We start from the raw sequence: 25614 nt of genomic DNA, 5'->3' as shown, positions 1-25614 counted from the left end.
GCAAATTGCGAGATTTATATAACATATATATTAGAATCTACTTTGGAAACAGAATCAAAATTGTCATACGAGCTTAAACATTTTAAAGTTTCCCAGTTTAGGAATAACAGACTTTCATTTTTAGACATTAACACGCATAAGTTATGTATTCATTTACTTACTGAAATAAGCTATGGAAATTGTGTTCATTTTGAAGATAATAAAAATAAGTTCGTAGATCGTTTACCCATAAACAAAAATGGCGGACGTTGACAAGTGGATAGAAATTGCAAAAGAGTGCAAATATTTGCCTGAAAGTGACCTTAAGGTTAGTTTTTTTTACCTATGAAATTTATATTATCGAATGGCAACAACAAGTGGCTAATATTAATGAAAAATATGGTGGATTAGATTGGGGAGGTGCCCGACATTGGCGCTAGAGGAAAGACTTCTCCCAGCATAGCTGGGATGAGCTGCTCATTCTGGCAGTGCTGGAATGAGCTGCATTGCCTAGCACTGCTGGAATGAGCTGCACTGCCTAGCAGTGCTGGAATGAGCTGCATTGCCTAGCACTGCTGGAATGAGCTGCACTGCCTAGCAGTGCTGGAATGAGTTGCACTGCCTAGCAGTGCTGGAATGAGCTGCACTGCCTAGCTGTGCTGGAATGAGTTGCACTGCCTAGCTGTGCTGGAATGAGCTGCACTGCCTAGCAGTGCTGGAATGAGTTGCACTGCCTAGCAGTGCTGGAATGAGCTGCACTGCCTAGCAGTGCTGGAATGAGCTGCACTGCCTAGCAGTGCTGGAATGAGCTGCACTGCCTAGCACTGCTGGAATGAGCTGCACTTCCTAACATTACTGGAATGAGTTGCATTGCCTAGCAGTGCTGGAATGAGTTGCACTGCCTAGCAGTGCTGGAATGAGCTGCACTGCTTGACAGTGCTGGAATGAGCTGCACTTCCTAACATTACTGGAATGAGTTGCACTGCCTAGCAGTGCTAGAATGAGTTGCACTGCCTAGCAGTGCTGGAATGAGCTGCACTGCTTGACAGTGCTGGAATGAGCTGCACTGCCTAGCAGTGCTGGAATGAGCTGCACTTCCTAACATTGCTGGAATGAGCTGCATTGCCTAGCAGTGCTGGAATGAGTTGCACTGCCTAGCAGTGCTGGAATGAGCTGCACTGCTTGACAGTGCTGGAATGAGCTGCACTGCCTAACAGTGCTGGAATGAGATGCACTGCCTAGCTTTGCTGGAATGAGCTACACTGAATTATCTGCACATTTTGCCAGTGCTGGGATGAGCTACAGTGCTGGAATGAGCTGCTCATTTTGGCAGTGCTGGGATGAGCTGATCATTCTGGCAGTGCTGGGTACGACAGGCAGCTCGTCCTGGTCATGTTCTTCTGGTGGGTAAGATGAGCAGCTAGTCCTGGCAGTGCTCTGGTAAGCTGCTAATCCTGGCAGTGCTAGTAGGACCAGATGCTCACTCTTCCCAGCACTACCAGGATGAGCAGTTCACCTTTTTCTTCACTGCTAGGTCAAGCAGCTTGGTAATATAGATAAAATTCTGTTCCAGAACAGGCAGCTAAGGTCCTGCTGGGGCTGCACCCTACCTTTTGAAAATACTGGTTTTCTCATTATTCAATATATGTAATGATAACCTATATTAGCATTCATCGAGCAGTGTTGAAAAAGAACCTTACCCAGCCCTGTTTTCTGCTTCAAGATATCTTGTATAAATATTTTATCTACAGTATATTAGACCTGTGTAATTTTGCTAAAGTCACTAGCCTAATATATTATAAACGAACCTGAAATAAACCTAAATCATGTTTGAAAACTGTTTGTTATTGTGTAATAAGTCACCGAGCCTGCCACCTAAATAATTTACTGATGTTAGTGGTTTCACTCTATACCATCTTATTCAGTAATTGCTTGTAATAAGTGGCAATTTTTTTCAGCCATTTAAGTTTTACTGAGATAGAAATAATTTTCATTGGCCAACATTTCTTTGAGCAGATATTTATACCTGTCATTAACTATCTTTTTTGTTGATCATTCACTTTTAACTTTTTTACCAATTGGCATCATTCTCTATTGTTGTACTTTAGTCAGTGCTAACTAATAATAATACATTAATTTCATCTCTCACAAGCATATATGTACTGTAAAATGTATATCCATATCAGGTTGCTTTTATGTTATTACAGTCCTTGCATGCCTTATTATGTTAGATTTTATGACATAACTTAAACTTTAGCCACAAAAGGGGTTATGACCAAAATACTGTATGGTCATTAGTGCTTCCTAATGATGGTATGCCTTTAATCATGTAATCAAAAGCACATTTTTCTTGTTAGGGCAAGCTCAGTGATGTAATTGTTTGGAGGTTACATGAGCTATTTTCTTGCAGAAATTATGTGAAACTGTGTGTGAGTTACTCTTAGAAGAAGGAAACATCCAACCAGTATCATGTCCAGTGACTGTATGTGGCGACATTCATGGACAGGTAAGTTTGTGCATTTTGTCATAATAAGCTTCTCATGACATGAGTCTATAGTGGCTTTATTATACAGTGGACCCCCGCATAACGATTACCTCCGAATGCGACCAATTATGTAAGTGTATTTATGTAAGTGCGTTTGTACGTGTATGTTTGGGGGTCTGAAATGGACTAATCTACTTCACAATATTTCTTATGGGAACAAATTCGGTCAGTACTGGCACCTGAACATACTTCTGGAGTGAAAAAATATCGTTAACTGGGGTCCACTGTATTATTCTTGGAGTAAATCATCATTTATCACTGTCACAACAACTTTGACCTATTCTCTTTACTGACAACACAGCTTTTGTCATCTCTCACCCAAATCCCACACAAATCCAGCATCACTCAACAACATTGTTAATGAGGAACTCTTAAAAATATCAAGCTGGATAACTTACACTTATAATTGACTAAACCTTCTACATTATGTTTGGGAGCAGAGCAAGTAATGTCCAGTTAAAAATTATGATTATTGCTAAACATAATGAGGGAAAATTTCTGGGTCTGCACCTTGACAGCAACTTGAAATTGAACACCCATAATCCAACACACAAAAAATGTGTCCCAAACAGTTGGTATCCTCTCAAAGATAGGTTATTATGTACCACAAACAGCACTTCTTACGTTATACTATTTGCTGATCTACCTGATCTACCCTTGCTTCACCTATGCTATTTGTCCCTGGGGATCCACAACAGCAAATCACCTTAAGCCAATAATAACAAAAAAGCCACAGTACGAATGATCACACAGTTCAGTGTTAGACAACACCCTTCCCCCCCCCACTCTTCAAAGACCTAAATCTACTCACTGTACAAAACATTCAGGACCCATAGACACAATACTAGGCACAAAAATTTCTTTGGCGTAACCTATTTCCAGCTGAATCTCTAAATTTTCAGTGTATATTAGAGTGCTCAAAATCTGGAACTCCCTGATGGAAATCTCCAGAGCCACTGTCTCAGTTAGTATCTTCAGAATTACTATTAAGAAACACCTCTCCCTAAACATATCCCAACATCAGCTAAATATGTGAAAACTACGTATCCATATTCTCATTGTCACAAACATATGGAAAACAATATAATCTTATTCTTAATATCTGTAACCCTCTCAACCATTAAAACACTGAAGTGTCCACATTATGTATGTTATTATGCTAGAATCCTCATTACCTATAATCAGCCACCTTTGTGAAAATTGTATCATGCTAAAATAAAGAATCTAATTTAACCTAATTAATTTGACCACTAAATCAATCTTAAATATTAATACATACACACTTAAAATTGTACTGTTGTAATATTGTAAATTGTACTAATTATAATACTTTTATTTGTTTTTGCTACCTTTCTTCTATAAATCTTATTAATTATAAAATTTTTGGTTACCTCTCTTTAATAATAATGTAAAATAATGAATAATTAAAATTCACCACTCCATAACTTATATTTAGTTTAAGGTAGTGTGTAAGCATTAGTATTAGTCTGCACGAAATGCTCAGGCATGTTAGGTGGCTTTCTTTGTACTACTTAACAATATTTTGTAACATGTAAATCACACATTGTATGCTATGCAAAGAAATAAAAAAAATAATTTAATACATTAATATTGTAATATGTAACAATGCCTGGCATGAACCAGTAGGCCTACTGCAAAACTTCTATTCTTAAGCCATTTATACATATACAGTCATTGATACATATGCAGTATGTGTATGAATGTATGTGTGAGCATGTGTAATGTGTATGTGTGTGAATATGTGCGCACACGCATGGGTGTGTGTGTGTACTCATCTATTTGTGGTTATAGGGTTCGAGTCACAGCTCCTGGCCCCACCTCTTCGTGTGTGTGCATTTTTTTTTTTTTTCAACAAGTCGGCCGTCTCCCACCAAGGCAGGGTGACCCAAAAAGAAAGAAAATCCCCAAAAAGAAAATACTTTCATCATCATTCAAACACTTTCACCTCACTCACACATAATCACTGTTTTTGCAGAGGTGCCCAGAATACAACAGTTTAGAAGTATATATGTATAAAAATACACAATATATCCCTCCAAACTGCCAATATCTCAAACCCCTCCTTTAGGCATTGTACTTCCCATTTCGAAGACTCGAGTCCGGTTATATAAAATAACCGGTTTCCCTGAATCCCTTCACTAAATATTACCCTGCTCACACTCCAACAGCTCGTCAGGTCCCAAATACCATTTCTCTCCATTCACTCCTATCTAACATGCTCACGCACGCTTGCTGGAAGCCCAAACCCCTCGCCCACAACACCTCCTTTACCCCCTCCCTCCAACCTTTTTGAGGACGACCCCTACCCTGCTTTCCTTTCCCTACAGATTTATACGCTCTCCATGTCATTCTACTTTGATCCATTCTCTAAATGACCAAACCACCTCAACAAACCCTCTTCAGCCCTCTGACTAATACTTTTATTAACTCCATACCTTCCCCTAATTTCCACACTCGGAATTTTCTGCATAATATTTACACCACACATTGCCCTTACACAGGACATTTCTACTGCCTCCAACCTCCTCCTCGTTGCAGCATTTACAACCCAAGCATCACACCTATACAAGTGTGTTGGTACTACTATACTTTCATACATTCCCTTCTTTGCCTTCATAGATAACATTTTTTGCCTCCACATATACCTCAATACACCACTTACCCTTTTTCCTTCATCAATTCTATGATTAATCCATCTGCTGACACGTCAACTCCCAAATATCTGAAAACATTCACTTCTTCCATACTCCTCCTCCCCAATTTGATATCCAATTTTTGTGCATGTGTTTGTATAAATTTCTTTTTATTTTATTTATTTATTAGATTAAATATAAAAAGACTTAAGTGCCAGAAACTCAGTTCTGTTTTTGCAGCTACAACTAGGTACAGTAATTACATGCTATATACACAAGATACTGATAGAATTTTTTTTTTTTTTTTTTTTTTGAACAAGTCGGCTGTCTCCCACCGAGGCAGGGTGACCCAAAAAGATAGAAAATACTTTCCTCATCATTCAACTCTTTCACCTCACTCACACATAATCACTGCTTTTGCAGAGGTGCTCAGAACACAACAGTTTAGAAGCATATACGTATAAAGATACACAACACATCCCTCCAAACTGCCAATAGTCCCGAACCCCTTTAATGAAAATAATGAAAATAAGAAAAAAATTTGGAGTGAGTTAAACAAGTTAAGAAAGCCTAGGGAACAAATGGATTATCAGTTAAAAACAGAGAAGGGGAGTTAGTAGATGGGGAGATGGAGGTTTTGGGTAGATGGCGAGAATATTTTGAGGAACTTTTAAATGTCGACGAAGAAAGGGAGATGGTAATTTCATACACTGGCCAGGGAGGTATATCTTTTAGGAGTGACCACGACATAGGAGTAGACCACGACATCCTACTCCACAAACTTGATCATTATGGTATAAGAAGCCATGTGCTTGCTTATTTCAAATCTTGCATTACTAATAGGTATCAGTATGTCACCATTAAAGACACAGCATCAGCAACACGGCCACTTGATACTGGAGTTCCGCAGGGAAGTGTCCTTGGTCCCCTGCTCTTCCTCATATACATCAATGACCTTCCAAATGTATCCCAACACCTGAAACCCATTCTCTTTGCTGACGACACGACTTATGTCATCTCTCACCCTAATCTTGCCACCCTCAACACCACTGTGAATGAGGAGCTGATCAAAATATCGACTTGGATGACAGCCAATAAACTTACGCTTAACACTGACAAAACCTACTATATTATGTTTGGTAGCAGAGCTGGAGATGCACAAATTAACATTAAGATTGACAACACTCTGATTACCAGAAATAATGGGGGCAAATTCTTAGGCTTATACCTTGACAACAACCTGAATTTCAGCACCCATATCCAGCATATAACCAAAAAAGTCTCCAAAACGGTTGGGATCCTCTCCAAGATACGATACTACGTGCCGCAAAATGCCCTTCTCACACTATACCACTCACTTATTTATCCATACCTCACCTATGCTATTTGTGCTTGGGGATCAACTGCAGCAACACACCTAAAGCCAATAATAACCCAACAAAAAGCTGCAGTAAGAATAATCACTAAATCCCATCCCTGGCAACACACCCCCCCCCACTCTTCATAGACCTAAACTTACTCCCTGTTCAGTACATCCACACTTACTACTGTGCAATCTACATCTACAGGGCCTTAAACTCGAATATCAACCTTGACCTAAAATGCTTTCTTGATAGTTGTGACAGAACCCACAGGCATAACACCAGACACAAACATCTCTACGACATTCCCCATGTCCGACTAAACCTTTACAAAAATTCAATGTATGTCAAAGGCCCTAAAATCTGGAATACTCTACCTGAGAACTCTAGAACTGCAGACACATTCATCACCTTCAAAACTACCATTAGAAAACATCTTATCTCCCTGATACACCCTGTCAACTAACTACATGAATACCACCTGGTGGTTCACACTTACACTCACTGACTCATTTGACCATAAACAGAAATATTAATCTCAATCTTAAAATAATGAATCCTGTGATACTCCAATACTGAAACTATGTACTGTGCCAAAACAAAAGCATTTACATTGCTAAACTCACAAACTAGTATTTAATCACTTAGCCATAATACCAACTTACCTCATAATTTGTAATATTTTACAATTAAGAATAAAACTAAGTCTGCCCGAAATGCCTAGCCATGCTAAGCGTTCTAGTGGTACACTCTGTAATCACTATTTTACTACATGTAAACCACACAATAACCAAATTTCTGTAAACTCAGCATTATAATCCTTATAGAGAATAAACTTTGAATTGAATTGAATTGAAGAGCAGGATGTGAGTGTGGGGGAGGTGCGTAAGGCATTACGTAGAATGAAAGGGGGTAAAGCAGCTGGAACTGACGGGATCATGACAGAAATGTTAAAAGCAGGGGGGGAAACGTAGTGTTGGAGTGGTTGGTATTTTTATGTAATAAATGTATGAAATGGGGGAAGGTACCTAGGGATTGGCAGAGAGTGCGTATAGTCCCTTTATATATAAGGAAAGGGGACAAAAGAGATTGTAAAAATTATAGAGGAATAAGTTTACTGCATATACCAGGAAAAGTGTACGGTAGGGTTATTATTGAAAGAATTAGAGGCAAGACAGAATGAAGAATTGCGGATGAGCAAGGAGGTTTTAGAGTGGGTAGGGGATGTGTAGATCAAGTGTTTATATTGAAGCATATATGTGAGCAGTATTTAGATAAAGGTAGGGAAGTTTTTATTGCATTTATGGATTTAGAAAAGGCATATGATAGAGTGGAGAGGGAAGCAATGTGGCAGATGTTGCAAGTAGTATATGGAATAGGTGGTAAGTTACTAAATGCTGTAAAGAGTTTTTATGAGGGTAGTGAGGCTCAGGTTAGGGTGTGTAGAAGAGAGGGAGACTACTTCCCGTTAAAAGTAGGTCTTAGACAGGGATGTGTAATGTCACCATGGTTGTTTAATATATTTATAGATGGGGTTGTAAAAGAAGTAAATGCTAGGATGTTCAGGAGAGGGATGGGATTAAATTATGGGGAATTAAATACAAAATGGGAAGTGACATGGTTACTTTTTGCTGATGATACTGTGCTTATGGGAGATTCTAAAGAAAAATTGCAAAGGTTAATGGACGAATTTGGGAATGTGTGTAAAGGTAGAAAGTTGAAAGTGAACATAGAAAAGAGTAAGGTGATGAGATTATCAAATGGTTTAGATAAAGAAAAATTGGATATCAAATTGGGGAAGAGGAATATGGAAGAAGTGAATGTTTTCAGATATTTGGGAGTTGACGTGTCAGCGGATGGATTTATGAAGGATGAGGTTAATCATAGAATTGATGAAGGAAAAAAGGTGAGTGGTACATTGAGGTATATGTGGAGGCAAAAAATGTTATCTATGGAGGCAAAGAAGGGAATGTATGAAAGTATAGTAGTACCAACATTCTTATATAGGTGTGAAGCTTGGGTTGTAAATGTTGCAGCAAGGAGGCGGTTAGAGACAGTGGAGATGACCTGTCTAAGAACAACGTGTGGTGTAAATATTATGCAGAAAATTCGGAGTGTGGAAATTAGGAGAAGGTGTGGAGTTAATAAAAGTACATGTATTAGTCAGAGGGCTGAAGAGGGTTTGTTGAGGTTGTTTGGTCATTTAGAGAGAATGGATCAAAATAGAATGACATAGAGAGCGTATAAATCTGTAGGGGAAGGAAGGCGGGGTAGGGGTCGTCCTCGAAAAGGTTGGAGGGAGGGGGTAAAGGAGGTGTTGTGGGCGAGGGGTTTGGACTTCCAGCAAGCGTGCGTGAGTGTGTTAGATGGGAGTGAATGGAGACAAATGGTATTTGGGACCTGACGATCTGTTGGAGTGTGAGCAGGGTAATATTTAGTGAAGGGATTCAGGGAAACCGGTTATTTTATATAACTGGACTTGAGTCTTGGAAATGGGAAGTACATGTACAATGCCTGCACTCTAAAGGAGGGGTTTGGGATATTGGCAGTTTGGAGAGATATATTGTGTATTTTTATACATATATACTTCTAAACTGTTGTATTCTGGGCACCTCTGCAAAAGCAGTGATTGTGTGTGAGTGAGGTGAAAGTGTTGAATGATGAAAGTATTTTCTTTTTGGGGATTTTCTTTCTCTTTGGGTCACTTTGCCTCGGTGGGAGACGGCCGACTTGTTAATTAATCCGTTCCTGGAGCCGTTACTATAAACGAAATTTACGATTTACGAATCAATTTTCCCCATAAGAAATAATGTAGATACAATTAATCCGTTCCTGACACCCAGAAGTATTAAAACAAAAAAATTTTTAACATGAAATATGCATGTAGTACATAAACAATACAATGGGAAATGATGAATGAAACATTAACAGCATAACACTTACCTTTATTGGAGATTCTTCTTAGTGTATGGGAGACTGGAGGAGGAGAGAGAGTGGATTGTTTATAGTTTGGAAGGGGAATCCCCTTCCATCAACACCTCAGGTACCATTTGCTTTTCTGGGGTTGCTTCTCTTCTCTGATTCTTAATGCCACTAGGACCACCTTGAGAGTCACTGGAGTCCTGTCTCACAAAATAACTGTGGAGAGAGCTCTGTTTCTGGCGTCTCTTTAACACTTCCCTAAAATGGCCCAAGACTTTGTCATCGTACATGTTGCCAACCTGGCTTGCAACAACCTTGTTAGGGTGATGTTTCTCCATAAAGCTTTCCATCTTACCCCACATAGTAAAAATCTCTTTAATTTCTGAAGAAGGCACCTTCTTCCATCTCTCTTCCTCCTCCTCTGCAGCAAGATTCTGAGCTGCGATGTGTTGCTCTTCATTGTGGTCTTCCACCAATTCTTCCACATCCTCCAAACTCACATCCAACCCCATGGAACTCCCCAGTGCCACAGTTGATTTTACAACAGCCATAGGCTCATTAGGGTCAGTCCCAAATTCTTCAAAATCCCTCTTGTCGACACAATCTGGCCACAGTTTTCTCCAGGCAGAGTTCAAAGTCCTGGTAGTCACTCCCTCCCAAGCCATACCTATAAGGGTTATGCAGTGGAGGATGCTGGAGTGTTCTCTCCAAAATTCCCTTAGGGTCAAGTGAGTGTCTGTAGTCACAGTCAAGCACCTGTGAAACATTGCTTTTGTGTAGAGTTTTTTAAAGTTTGCAATAACCTGCTGGTCCATGGGTTGGAGGAGAGGAGTGGTATTCGGGGGCAAGAACATTACTGTGATGAACCCAAACTCCTCGAAAATTAGGTCATCCAAGTTTGGAGGATGAGCAGGTGCATTGTCCATTACTAGCAGGCACTTGAGATCCAATTTCTTTTCCAGGAGATACTCCTTCACACTAGGGCCAAACACTTCATTGAACCACTCGACGAAAATTTCCCTCGTGACCCATGCCTTACTATTAGATTTCCAAAACACACACAATTTACTCTTCGTAACATTGTTTTTCCTGAACACTCTGGGATTTTCAGAATGGTACACTAGTAATGGCTTCACTTTGAAATCCCCACTAGCATTAGCACAGAACATTAGCGTCAGCCTGTCTTTCATAGGCTTGTGTCCTGGCATTGCCTTTTCCTCTTGTGTAATGAAGGTCCTCTTTGGCATTTTCTTCCAAAAGAGGCCTGTTTCGTCACAATTGAACACTTGTTCAGGTTTCAGTCCTTCAGCCTCTATGTACTCCTGGAATTCATGCACATATTTTTCAGCCGCCTTGTGGTCCGAACTAGCAGCCTCACCATGCCTTACCACACTGTGTATGCCAGTACGGTTCTTAAATCTCTCAAACCAGCCTTTGCTGGCCTTAAATTCACTCACTTCACCACTATTTGCAGGCAATTTCTTTACCAAATCTTCATGCAACTGCCTAGCCTTTTCACAAATAAACGAAGTCATAAGAGTATCTCCTGCTAATTGTTTCTCATTTATCCACACCAATAATAACTTCTCAACCTCTTCCAGTACTGGTGATCTCATTTTTGTCAGCATAGTTACTCCCTTTGCAACAACAGCATCCTTTATTTCATATTTCTTGGCCACTATGGAACATAAGGTTGTGTAGGGTTTCTTATACATCCTGGACAGTTCGGCCACACTTGTACCACTTTCATATTGTTCAATGATGGTTTTCTGAAATTCAATTGTATTTCTCACCTTCTTTACCACTGGCTTGGCACTAGGAGCTTTCTTTGGAGCCATGGTAGCTTATTTAGTACTTGCAAGCACTAAAATAAATGGAATATTATGAAATATTTCGCTGGAGCACGTGAGGGGACCTTCGCTCACTGGTAAACAATGCCAGACTGGCTGCCGCCCTGGCTCACGCCGTGGGTACGCGTCCTACGACTCGCGAGTCAACCTATGAAAAGCGAGTCCATGGTTATATGAAAATACCTCTATGATTGGCGAATTTTACGATTGCCGGGAACTACGAAAGCGGGGGACCACTGTGTATATGTATATATATGTATATATATATATATATATATATATATATATATATATATATATATATATATATATATATATATATATATATATATATATATATATATATATATATAATATATATGTATTACAGTATACACTACATATATGTGTTTTTATTTTTCCAGTTCTATGACCTAGAGGAACTATTTAGAACGGGTGGTCAGGTTCCTGACACCAATTACATCTTTATGGGCGATTTTGTGGACCGAGGTTACTATAGTTTAGAAACACTCACCCGGCTACTCTCCCTTAAGGCAAAATGGCCGCACAAGATAACTCTTCTAAGAGGGAACCATGAATCACGACAAATTACACAAGTGTATGGTTTTTATGGTAAGTTACCAGTAATGCTTTATTGCATGTTTTACAGTATGTATATCAGGAGTATTGGATAATTTAAAAAATAATCTTTAGATATGCAATTACAAATATCAGTCTTGATACACATTATTCTTGAATCTATCACTACTACTGATGTAAGTTTCAAAGATAATGTACAGTAAGAACAAATGTATTACTGGGGCTAAGAAAGGAATGTTCTTGACCCCGGGAATTATAGCTATCCTTCCCTTCCTTGGGCCAAACTTAATTACATCCCATTCTCTAGGTGCTGTATGACCCATATGTGTTTAGCACTTTCCCTTGAATCTTCTTTCAACCAACTGGCCGTATCCTACCAAGGCAGGGTAGCTCAAAAGGAAAAACGAAAGCTTCTCCTTTTAAATTTAGTAAAATATACACGCACAGGAGAAGGGGATACTAGCTCCTTGTTCCCGGCATTTTAGTTGCGTCTTACGACACACATGGCTTACGGAGGAAGAATTCTTTTCCACTTCCCCATGGAGATAAATGGAAATAAACAAGAACAAGAACTAGTAAGAAGATAGAAGAAAACCTAGAAGGGTAATTATGTACAGTGGACCCCCAGTTAACGATATTTTTTCATTCCAGAAGTATGTTCAGGTGCCAGTACTGACCGAATTTGTTCCCATAAGGAATATTGTGAAGTAGATTAGTCCATTTCAGATCCCCAAACATACACGTACAAATGCACTTACATAAATACACTTACATAATTGGTCACATTGGGAGGTGATCTTTCAGTGGGGGTCCACTGTACAGTGGTACCCCGAGTTTCGTACAGCTCCCAACTTGAACAGTTATGTAAGTGTATTTTTGTAAGTGCTTTTGTAAGTGTATTTTTGGGGGTCTGAAATGGACTAATTTACATTATTCCTTATGGGAACAAATTCGTTCTGTAACGGCACTTGAACAGCCTTCTGGAACGAATTATGGCCGAAACTTGGGGTACCACTGTATATGCTTGTACATGCAAGTGTAGCGTGACATAAGTGTAAGTAGAAGTAGCAAGATGTACCTGAAATCTTGCATGTTTATGAGACGGAAAAAAGACACCAGCAATCCTACCATCATGTAAAACAATTACAGGCTTCCATTTCACACTCATTTTGCAGGATAGTAGTACGTACCTCCCTGGGTGGTTGCTGTCTACCAACGTGCTATCTCTTTTCCCTTGAATATGATAATTACTAGTTTTATTTTCATTGGTTTAGCACTTCCTGTAATTATACAGCAATAATAATTACTGTAAAATCTCGATTTAAGGGGCCCCGTTTTAATGTATATCAGATTTAACAGATAAAATCTGTAGCTGGACGATGTGCAAAGACAACAAACAGAATTATCCATTATTTCTACTGTCCTCTGGGTAGATTGTTGTTGGATTTAACTGACAAAATCTTAAATATAGAATTGTTCGTTATTGTTGTGATCTGCTGGGTAAATTAATTTTGGGTAAATGGATAAAGCCTGTTAAATCAAGGATTGTCCATTGTTATGATCATGGAAAAACAGTCATCATTTGGATTTGACAGGAAGTCGACATTAGCGGATATCCTATCTACCTTATTAGTGTGTTATATTGAGTTTCACTGTACGTATTAGTTTTTGTTTTCCTAGGTTTATCTGCTATTTCTGTCATTGCTAACAGTGCATTACAGGTTCATAATTTATTGTTTTTACATGTTAGTTGCATTATTATTTTATTAAAATGTTCACTTCACAAACTTTTTATATATTGTATGGGCTGTGTATAATGTGCAAAAGCAAAGAGTTTTCCCTCTCAATAATTTCATCTTAAGGATTAATAAACTATATCTTGTTCAAGTATAGAGATGGTTTGACACAATATTTATCAAGAAATTTCTTATTACAGATGAGTGCCAAAACAAGTATGGAAATGTAAATGCTTGGAAATATTGCTGCAAAGTATTTGATCTCCTCACTATAGCTGCTGTAAGTCAGTATTTGGTACAGTGCTACATCTCTAGAATTGCAGGACTGAATGTACTATAATACAGTAGTAAATAATATGGTTAAAATTTTGTGACACTTTATTAACCCTCTACTCCTCCTCCCATGTGCAGTGATAGTGTAAACAATAGGTAAATTGATACAATAGTAAAAAAATTACTAAGGTTTTGCAGTTTCAGCCATTTTATGTATAGTGCTTTATCTTTAAATACATGCCTGTTGCACTCATAATTTATCTGCTAGATCATCTTACATGGAGTTTTCCTTGGTAACCATTCAGCTCAACTTAATTTTATTAAATAATATCTGATTAAGCCCATGCCAACTTGTTATTTGTGCATCCCACACTGTGTTTTTAGACAATTTTCTCTCTACCTTAACTGTTGGACATTCTTAAATATTACATATGTGCCACATGAACAGAAAATAAAAGAGTGAAAGGGGTCTTTATATTATGGCCTCAATTGGAGACTCTTCATCTAAACCATACCACGAGTGGGGTTTGAACCTGCGGTCAGAGAGTCTCAAACTCCAGACCGTCGCATAAGCTGCTGGGCCAGCTAGCTTCAATAAGATTCATCCAACTAGGTATATTTCTACACCATAGGAAGGTTAGCATAGGCACCACTGTGACCACAAATGCAAGTTTTTACAGACGAATCTCCCGCTAGCATGGCCGTGACGAACTCTAGCTCAGGTCCCCTCAAAGCCGTCAACACGTTGATGGCAAACACGACCGTCTGGAGTTTTGAGACTCTGATTGCGGGTACAAACCCCACCCGTGGTATGGTTTGTTTTCAATCGCGTCATTACGATTTCGTAAGTCATTCTTCATCTGCCGAAGAAACTTTTTAAGACCGAAGTACTCTACAGGTTGTTTCTATTATGTTTTATTTTCTCTCCTTGTGGCATTTACTATTTTTTTGTTGGTGATCAGTGTTTACAGCAATTAGAACCATGATTTTCTATGCTTCTGTTATTTTTTAAGTGGTATTGAGAGATGTTACATGTTTGGTGGGGCCTAAAATATTGCAGTTGTTAGCCTCACTCTCATGCCTCATGACATAACTTCTAAAAACAGCATTCAGGGATACTTGCTCTATACTTTACTAGCTAGCATAATAGAGTCAAATGTTTTTCTTTACAATCCACAGATCATTGATGATGAAGTACTCTGTGTCCATGGAGGCTTGTCCCCAGAAATTAATACTCTCGACCAGATCAGAACAATTAATCGAAATCAGGAGATTCCTCATAAAGGTAGGAAAGATAAAGTCAACTCTGAAAATCTAATGTATATTCTGTCTTTTTTCTTCCTTCCATCCTATTGCTTCCCTCTCCTCCATCCCATTGCTTCCCTTTTATTTAGTCATTTGAGTTGATTTCTTGATTGTTTACTTGTGAAAGCATGTTCCAAGTGAGAGTCAGACAAGGTACTGGTTCAAGTGGACCAAAACATTGAAGCTAGAGGTGAATGGCCCAAATATATGGACAGCCAAAAGGCTGTCTTTATATTTGGGCCAATATGGGGGAACTTGAAAACATTGGCCATGACATCTATATGACATCTATCAGGTGTTCAAGGCTCTGTTGGTAAAGGTATAATGATGTCAGGCCTAGGCTCAAGTTGCTTTAGAGGGTCGACTACATTGTCCAGGCATTGGAGATGAGATGATTATGCTTAAGTTGACTTGTGCCTTTTAGAGTTTTGTATCCATTGCATTAAAAAATGAAAAGCACAAATCTGCTGTCATGTAATTGTACACTGTTCTCTTGAATGACCTGCCAGTTATTGTATATCCAACTCCTGGGCAAAGGAGTGGACCCTGTAAAGCTACTCAAGCCTTAGCCTGACCTCATAAGACTTATTAGCATCCACTACTTTTCCTAAGGTTCCTTGGTACTGGTAAGGGGATCTTGGTCTCTGGAATTGGATTGCTTGATTGCCTCCCATTCTTCAGGTTCTGCATGACCTCTACAAATTTAGTGCTTTCCTCTAAATATAATGATGCATTCACTACTCTCAGGTTTGAGATTTGTCTTAAAGCTATAAGTGTTCTGGTTTCAAGATTCACTGCAAGTTTTTCACTTACTGAAGATGAAACTTTTCATCATTTGCCCCAGGAAACTTCGTGATTGAGGTACCTGAAGGGAGTGGGCATCTCTCTTGTATAAATACAGTAAAATCATGTGTCATTTTTACACAGTCATCCTTCAAGAACTGTCATAAGAAGAGAACCTTGAAGATAAATACTTGGGTATAGAAGTTTGCAAGGGATTCCCGGCATTTGTAACTTTGACTGTTTCAGGCCCCTTTCTGAAACTCATTCTATGTCGCTCAATTTTTGAAAAAAAACAAAATTATTTTTTCTTATGAAATGATAAAGAATCTTTTCCCGATGGTAATGACACCAAAAGTTCGAAATTTGGTCGAAAACTCGTGGAATTATGGTCCCGCGAAGTTAGCGGTCTCGGCGACATATGCGTATCGGCGATTTCGCCGACTTTGAGCCCTATTTTCAGCCAATTCCATTGTTCCAGTTGACCAAACTCATAGCTATTTCTTTGGAACTCCATTTTATCTATCAGCTGAGTACAAGAAACCTCCCATTTACTAATTTGGACTACCCAATATGGTGGTCAGAAATTGGCAATTTGGCCAATTTCACACAAACTAAAAAAGATGCCAATTTCAAAATAGGGTCCAGAATAAACAAGGTAGACATTCGTGGCACTAAAATAACATATGCTCTGTTCATTAGTCACATCTCTAGGCCCCTCTTATATTATTATTGCTTTCTATTTTGATTTTTTATTCATACAAAAAAATACAAAATTTACTGTTATGCAGACTACTGCATTATTGTAAAAATGGTATAAATAATATCAGTGCACTAGTGAAAGAATATTAGACTCCCCAGTTGACGTGTATTGGACGTGTGGTGTGATTTATTTACTCCTGAATATTGGTAAAAATCGAACATTTCCGCTACTTTGAGCTCAGTTTCAAGGTCGTTTTCATCATCAAAGTAATGAAAATCATCTCTATTTCTGTAATATGTTTTCCATTTTATCACCTAAGACCATGAAAACGCGAATACAATGATAAATACTATACGAAAATACACCTCAAAGTCGGCATTTTATTCCAAAAAAACGATCAGAGTTTTTTTTTCTCATTACGCAATGTGTGCTGCAGGATTTTTTTTATGTGGTGCACACTGACCACACAGACCCATTCTCTCACATGTGGGCCTACCAGCTTTCTCCCGCTTGATTTGAAGCCGCTAGAATTATTGAGTATATATACGTCAGAAACATTGGCTCGTAAGACGTATTTATACGTCGAAAACAGTCAAAGGGTTAAACAAATGTGGCAGCAGTGGCCTCCAGTGAAACTGCACAACTGATGTGGGATTCATCCATTGGCTGGTTACATGAAGTAGAGAAGTTCAACATTGGTGGCATATCTGGTATAACAGCAATTAATGCTTATGGGACTGCAGCTCACTATGCCCACAACCATCCAGCAGAGTACTGGTAATCAGCCTCCATATTCATTATCTATGATTATATCCTACAATGATGCCTCTAGTCAGTACTTTCTGCCTTGCTGTCTTATTTTTGAAGGGGATTTTTCCTTATACCTGTTAATGTCTTGCCTTTAAATGGAAATGTGGGGATCTTCATCTGCTCGAAAGGAAATGCATACCATATGGTTAGGCACTAGTTAATCTCATTTAGGAATGTAGCTTTATACCTGATCATATATTCCTGTGGCCCACTGTCTTGATCCTTCTGCTTCGCCCTTCAGTTGCTTTACCCACATGCACATCTTTTTCCAGTTTTTTTTTTTTTCAACAAGTCGGCCGTCTCCCACCGAGGCAGGGTGACCCAAAAAAAGAAAGAAAATCCCCAAAAAGAAAACACTTTCATCATCATTCAACACTTTCACCACACTCACACATTATCACTGTTTTTGCAGAGGTGCTCAGAATACAACAGTTTAGAAGCATACACATATAAAGATACACAACATATCCCTCCAAACTGCCAATATCCCAAACCCCTCCTTTAAAGTGCAGGCATTGTACTTCCCATTTCCAGGACTCAAGTCCGGCTATATGAAAATAACCGGTTTCCCTGAATCCCTTCACTAAATATTACCCTGCTCACACTCCAACAGATCGTCAGGTCCCAGGTACCATTCGTCTCCATTCACTCCTATCTAACACGCTCACGCACGCTTGCTGGAAGTCCAAGCCCCTTGCCCACAAAACCTCCTTTACTCCCTCTATCCAACCCTTTCGAGGACGACCCCTACCCCGCCTTCCTTCCCCTATAGATTTATATGCTTTCCATGTCATTCTATTTTGATCCATTCTCTCTAAATGACCAAACCACCTCAACAACCCCTCTTCTGCCCTCTGACTAATACTTTTATTAACTCCACACCTTTTCCTAATTTCCACACTCCGAATTTTCTGCATAATATTTACACCACACATTGCCTTTAAACAGGACATCTCCACTTCATCCAACCGTCTCCTCGCTGCTGCATTTACCACCCAAGCTTCACACCCATGTAAGAGTGTTGGTACTACTATACTTTCATACATTCCCTTCTTTGCCTCCATAGATAACGTTTTTTGACTCCACATATACCTCAACACACCACTCACCTTTTTTCCCTCATCAATTCTATGATTAACCTCATCCTTCATAAATCCATCCGCCGACACGTCAACTCCCAAGTAGTATCTGAAAACATTCACTTCTTCCATACTCCTCCTCCCCAATTTGATATCCAATTTTTCTTTATCTAAATCATTTGATACCCTCATCACCTTACTCTTTTCTGTGTTCACTTTCAGCTTTCTACCTTTACTCACATTCCCAAACTCATCCACTAACCTTTGCAATTTTTCTCTAGAATCTCCCATAAGCACAGTATCATCAGCAAAAAGTAACTGTGTCAATTCCCATTTTGAATTTGATTCCCCAAAATTTAATCCCACCCCTCTCCCGAACACCCTAGCATTTACTTCCTTTACAACCCCATCTATAAATATATTAAACAACCATGGTGACATTACACATCCTTGTCTAAGACCTACTTTTACCGGGAAGTAGTCTCCCTCTCTTCTACACGCCCTAACCTGAGCCTCACTATCCTCATAAAAACTCTTTACAGCATTTAATAACTTACCACCTATTCCATATACTTGCAACATCTGCCACATTGCTCCTCTATCCACTCTATCATATGCCTTTTCTAAATCCATAAATGCAATAAAAACTTCCCTACCTTTATCTAAAAACTGTTCACATATATGCTTCAATGTAAACACTTGATCTACACATCCCCTACCCACTCTGAAACCTCCTTGCTCATCCGCAATCCTACATTCTGTCTTACCTCTAATTCTTTCAATTATAACCCTACCGTACACTTTTCCTGGTATACTCAGTAAACTTATTCCTCTATAATTTTTACAGTCTCTTTTGTCCCCTTTCCCTTTATATAAAGGGACTATACATGCTCTCCGCCAATCCCTAGGTACCTTCCCCTCTTTCATACATTTATTAAACAAAAGTACCAACCACTCCAACACTATCCCCCCCTGCTTTTAACATTTCTGTCATGATCCCATCAGTTCCAGCTGCTTTACCCCCTTTCATTCTACGTAATGCCTCACGTACCTCCCCCACACTTACATTCTGCTCTTCTTCATTCCTAAAAGATGGTATACCTCCCTGACCAGTGCATGAAATTACTGCCTCTCTTTCTTCCTTAACATTTAAAAGTTCCTCAAAATATTCTCGCCATCTACCTAATACCTCCATCTCCCCATCTACTAACTCCCCTACTCTGTTTTTAACTGACAAATCCATACTTTCCCTAGGCTTTCTTAACTTGTTTAACTCACTCCAAAATTTTTTCTTATTTTCATTAAAATTTCTTGACAGTGCCTCTCCCACTCTATCATCTGCTCTCCTTTTGCACTCTCTCACCACTCTCTTTACCTTTCTTTTACTCTCCATATACTCTGCTCTTCTTATAACACTTCTGCTTTGTAAAAACCTCTCATAAGCTACCTTTTTCTCTTTTATCACACCCTTTACGTCATCATTCCACCAATCACTCCTCTTTCCTCCTGCCCCCACCCTCCTATAACCACAAACTTCTGCCCCACATTCTAATACTGCATTTTTAAAACTATTCCAACCCTCTTCAACCCCCCCACTACTCATCTTTGCACTAGCCCACCTTTCTGCCAATAGGTATTGTTATAATATTTCCTATTTTTCTTGCTTCCACTGTTTACATATTCTCTGCAAACAGTTGTTTTGTGTGAGTAGGCAAATGTGTGTCTTTTAGGAAATTTTTTTAATATTACCATGTTTTCTAATATGTTTAATAGGTGCCTTCTGTGACTTGGTATGGAGTGACCCAGAAGAGATTGACGCCTGGTCTATGTCTCCACGTGGAGCAGGTTGGCTCTTCGGTGCCAGAGTCACTCATCAGTTTACGGAAACGAACAACCTAAAACTCATCTGTAGAGCTCATCAACTTGTCAATGAAGGTAGGCAATTGTATCTTTTATCTTATTTTTATATCCTTGTGAGAAAGTATATGATACTTATTTGTAAAATACTTAATCACTGATATAATTTGAGAAATTAAAATATAATGGGAATATGGATGCAGATGTGAATTTTGTGAAAGCTTTTGAGAAATATGACTGTGGAATGATAACATAAAAATGAGGTCTTAAGAATATCAGGTAATGGGGAAAAAGGAATACAGCATTCTACCTTCTAAACGCTTCACAGTGGTAGAAAATTAGGCATCCCATTATAAGCACAATTAAAAAGTTCTGCAAAATAGTCAGTATTCACTTTTGCCTAGCTTTATATCATCTTTTGCAGGCTATAAGACAGTCTTGTGAAAATTGCCTCTGTAGGAGACATTGAGCTTAAACAGTTGAATATTGTTCAATCCATGTGCAATAGTGGTCATTGGAAAATAGCATTAGGTTCATCAGTTAGAAATTCCTCCTTTGCAATAAGTAAAGCAAAAAACTGAAAAAAAAGGGTGTTGGATCTGCCCATGGCCAAATACAGCAGTCATCTTCCGCACTTTCTGGCATAATCTTTAGGTGTTGTCTGACACTCCCTCTCACTTCTTGAGTTCCAGTAGTATGGTCATACCGTCTTGGATTCTGCCTCTGTTTCTGGTTATGCATAGTATGAGTCCAGTTGCCCATTTCTTTATTCCTTAACAGAAGACTGCATAAACAATGCTGAAAGATGCATTTTTGCATCAGGAACTATGGGAGACATTGGGTTTTCTCTAGTGTCCTCAGCTGTGTTCTTGGTGAAAACTGATGCATATGCCCCACCTGGTACCAGCATACTGAAAAACAGAAGAGAAATGTCTGATAAGAGGAGGCAACAATGTTGATTTGGGCACACATTTGTGATAAAACTGTACCAAGGCTAGGATAAGGTATTAGTCAGGAATGAGACCTGGTCACAGACCGGGCCGTGGGGGTGTTGACCCCCGGAACTCTCTCCAGGTATATTCCAGGTAATATAATTCCATTTAGGCTTTCCTATAGCAAGCGATACACAAATACATCTTTCAGCTTTCAAAAATCAGTTTTATAATGATTCTGTGCCTTTTCTTTCCCATAGCTTTCTGGTCCTTTTTTTTGTGTAGACTGTCCCATTATTTAACATATTACTTAATTTTTTGAGAGCTAATTAGTAATTTGTGTGCATTTGTTATTACCAATTTATAGTTTGATAACTGTTGTATCCCAATTGTCTGTGATTGCCTGTATGTAGTTACTGGAAGAGAACTGTACTTGCTGTCCTTGGTATCTGTAATTAATGTATCATACAGCACATATTTGTAAAATTTCACATACTGTATTTGTAATGTATTTTTTGAGTGCATTTAAGCTACCTACTTTCTGTCTGCTGAGGTGTATGCATGCACTTGCATGCAGCTTCCCTTCCCTTCCCTCTGTCTCCCTCTAATAACTGGAAAACTGTATATGACCACACCTAAATCAGATTGCTGCAGGGTAATGATGCATTAAGGAGATAGATGAATTTCTTAGGTTTTGAGGAAATAAAATTTTATCACAGTAATATTAGCTTTGATAGTCTCCCCTTAAGGGAGGTATCTTGATCCTGGTGAGGGTCTCTTGATCCAAGGAATTGAATCTGTTCTCCCCTTCCTTGGATGTAACTAAACTCCTATGGGTTTAGCACATCCCCCTAAATATTACAATAATTTGGTATAATGTCTTATCATTTTTAATTATATAAATATATTACAACAGGTATCAAGTACATGTTTGATGGTAAACTGGTAACGGTATGGTCAGCTCCCAACTACTGCTATCGTGCTGGTAATGTAGCCTCCATTCTCAGCTTTACATCAACCAATGAGAAGCATGCAAAGTTATTTGATGCAGTACCAGATGATAAGAGAGTAATTCCTCCAGTACACACAACACCATATTTCCTCTGAAGCGAGGTGCAAAACAAGAATCATTGTTTATGTATATTTGTCAACAAATGTGTTTATCCTGCCTCCATATGAACGGGTATGTGGTAGGAGTTTCCCCTGGTCAGACAGATTATATTTTGTTTATTTTATGGCATACTTCATAAAAATTAAAAAAAAAATTCTTGTGTGCAGTCTTCAAGTGCAGTGTTGTTTGTATTTTATTCAGTCTATATTCTGTAGAAAAACTTCATTCATGTAGTTTTGATATTAACTTCAAGAAATATTGTAGGCACATAGCAATTAATATATATTTGTCTATTTATTAATTACTTTTGGCAGGGGAAACCTCTTCACCTGAATGTTCAAGTGTCAAGGGTCTTTCATGACAACTCCCAAGACTGCCTGTTTTCTAGGTATCTGAGTAAGGCTTAATCCATGTGCCTTGATGCTTGGATTGGAATGAGTGTCGCTGTTCCATTTTGTGACTTGGTTTCTGCGACAGTTGTGATTGGGCTAGTTTCATTCCTTTTTATTTGTAATTATTGTTGCAGTTGTTATTATATATATATTTTTTAAGCCAAAGTCATTTTATTGGGAAACAAAATTAGACACTTATTCCATCAAAATTTGCAAAGCCATCATGATTTGATAAAGTTGGGTCAAATCAATGAGGGCTGATTGTTCTTTGTTACTTAATGGTGCTGATCATGCTGATGCTAAGGTAATTTTTTTTTTCTGAAAATCTCGGTTCCTCCCAAGGAAAGTTCTAAGCCAGTATGCAATTATTTTATCATCTAAAATGGTTTTCTTGCTCCATACTTTCAGTTCAGACAGGCAGTCTTATTGTAAATGGTTCTGTTCTAAGTGCAATAATATTGCATCAAAATTTCAGCACTGCCATATTCAGTAAAACTTGGGCAAAACCAGTATTTCCTCTAGATTTTATTATATTCTTCATAAGTTACAAAAGATTGGAGGGAACATACCACCATTAAGAATGCAGAGAAGCATATAGAGACTGGTGAAAGTATTAATTGGGAGGTGAAGTTCACACGTGGTGTAAATGATCTCTGTTTTATGTGAAGGTGTTAAAGGCTAACTGACAGTGTTTTACAAACCAGTATGGAGACATGAATTTTAAATAGCTAAGGTGATACATGCACAAAAAATATTTTTGGTGTTATTTACTCCTTTTTGTCGCAACCAGTATGAGATCCACTTCTGTCACATTGACAGTAGCTTCTTGGTGGCAAGGTAGGGTAGTTTACTGATCATTCCTCTTGCATCTTAGAGTTGGTATTTGAAATACAGATTCTCTTCAGATGATTAGTTTCATGTGAGCTCAGTGAGACTGTATTTACACATGGATTGGCTGATATAATTTACCATTGCATTTTTGTGCACTGATTAGATGTTATCAAAGGGATGATGATTTATAAACATGATTGAGGTAATATTCTAAAAATAACTAGACAGTATTTTACTTAACAGGTGTTTCTTAACCCCTCAGGAGTTGAAAATTAAGCTAGTTTAGGATGTTTAGAGTTCATTGTATTTCAAGATTTTTATAGCATTGAGCAGATTTGAAGTGAATGGTAGGTTGGGTGATAGGCTATTTATTATGCTCAGTTGAAGATAGACTAGTCAGTGGTCTATGATACTGAAATTGTAGATCCGTGTGAGACACTCAATTTTAAGGAGTGTAGTGCTTCCTAAAGTTGAGGGCATAGCTCAATTTAACTTATTTCATTACTAATGGGAGGCCTTAATATTTTTGCCTTTGCAACTAGATAAATATCGAAGTTACTGGCAGATATGTATGTTACATAAATAGCGTTTTACCGAAACCTGTTTATTTTTCGAGACAATGTGATATACTTCGAAGCTGTATACCAGTGAGGGAAATCTACAAAAGTCTTTTCAGATTGCAAATGGAATGATGAAAAAATCTTGAAGGATTTGGGATTTCACTCATGCCTTGCATTTGTCATCTTGAACACCATTCACATGTGGATTTCTTGTTTGTACCAGTGGCCGAGAGTAGTTAGTTGCGATGGATGTCAGTTACCCTCTAAGACCCCACAGATTTGAGTTTAGATTGAGATGCATCATCATCCACTGACTGTTACTGTGATGTCAACATTACCTGTGTATTCTAGTTATACTCAAATTTCCAAACCAACAGTAGTCTGTGATTGTCTTCAAAACATATTCAACAAACTTTCATGATACAAAAGTTTCTAAATAAAGCTTGCGACGATTTAACTTTCCTCATTCATACCTCTTTTTTTTTCTGACATATATTTACATGTAAAGCTTGTCTTTAAGATGGTTCTTAATATTTATTTTTTTAGCCTAAGAAATGAAGGCACATACAAGGTACAAAGTATCAAATTGTTTTTCTTAAGGGAATAAAGACAAATATAGTATTGATGGCCTCACCCAGAGCAAACATGGAAAACTATATTGTGGAGCTCTTGTTGTCTTTTTTTTTTTTTTATAGAGAATAATGGAGAGGTGTTTAAGGCTATAAGTAAAATTGGGTGTTAATTCAAATGCACAAGTATATTTAATTCTGAATGTGTAATTAGTCATTAATTTTTAATGATTAATGAATACAAAGTAGATGCAGCCAAACATGGAACTACCCTAAATGGATATTTTGTAAGCATTATTTGATTCATTTTCTCTTAGTTTTTGTGAACATTACTTGCCTAAAAAAGGCTGCAAATGCCTACTGATACTTATAGTTTATAATGATTGACATAGTTTAAGCAGGAAAGATATTTAGGATATTTGTATGGGTAGTCTTTAGCCATGTATTAAGTGTTGCTATATTATAGCAAAACTGCATTGGGTCTCAGTTATAGTATTTCATTTTTTCCATGTTCCTATACCAAAATAATCCTGTGATGAAGATTCTGACTTTGGGAAGAATAACAATCTGTATATAGTATTCAAGAATCGAAAAGATATCCCTCAGAGTGTAAAATCTTAAAATAAATATGCTTAACATAAAATTATTTTTATTTGAACCTCATTCATGAAAAGTGTTGCAAATTTTCATTGTAATACAGTACAGAGTTGGAAAAAAATAATGATGATGTGAGTGAAAAAGTAATCAGTCAGGTTCACTTAATGGGCTTGACCCACCTTTTCTAAT

The 25614-nt window shown here is 38.2% G+C and overlaps 1 protein-coding gene across 2 annotated transcripts; it reads left to right on the top strand.

Annotated features, from left to right (window-relative positions):
- Positions 1 to 222: 222 nt before the first annotated feature.
- On the top strand, positions 223 to 25471 carry LOC128696667 (serine/threonine-protein phosphatase 6 catalytic subunit). 2 transcript variants are annotated; one of them, XR_008408187.2, is made up of 8 exons: positions 223 to 307; positions 2390 to 2485; positions 11716 to 11923; positions 13827 to 13906; positions 15079 to 15184; positions 20350 to 20511; positions 22282 to 22548; positions 22791 to 25471. XR_008408187.2 is itself a non-coding variant. In XM_053787999.2 (7 exons), the coding sequence occupies exons 1-7, from the start codon at positions 239 to 241 to the stop codon at positions 22470 to 22472; spliced, it is 912 nt and encodes a 303-aa protein (XP_053643974.1). In that variant the 5' UTR covers positions 227 to 238; the 3' UTR covers positions 22473 to 25471. The 2 variants fall into 2 exon arrangements, 1 of the variants encoding a protein (XP_053643974.1); XM_053787999.2 differs by having other exon boundaries at positions 227 to 307; positions 22282 to 25471.
- Positions 25472 to 25614: the final 143 nt, after the last annotated feature.

The sequence above is a fragment of the Cherax quadricarinatus genome, chromosome 46 (assembly GCF_038502225.1).
Source record: "Cherax quadricarinatus isolate ZL_2023a chromosome 46, ASM3850222v1, whole genome shotgun sequence".
Lineage (NCBI taxonomy): Eukaryota > Metazoa > Arthropoda > Malacostraca > Decapoda > Parastacidae > Cherax > Cherax quadricarinatus.
This window is presented reverse-complemented; position numbering and strand designations above follow the sequence as displayed.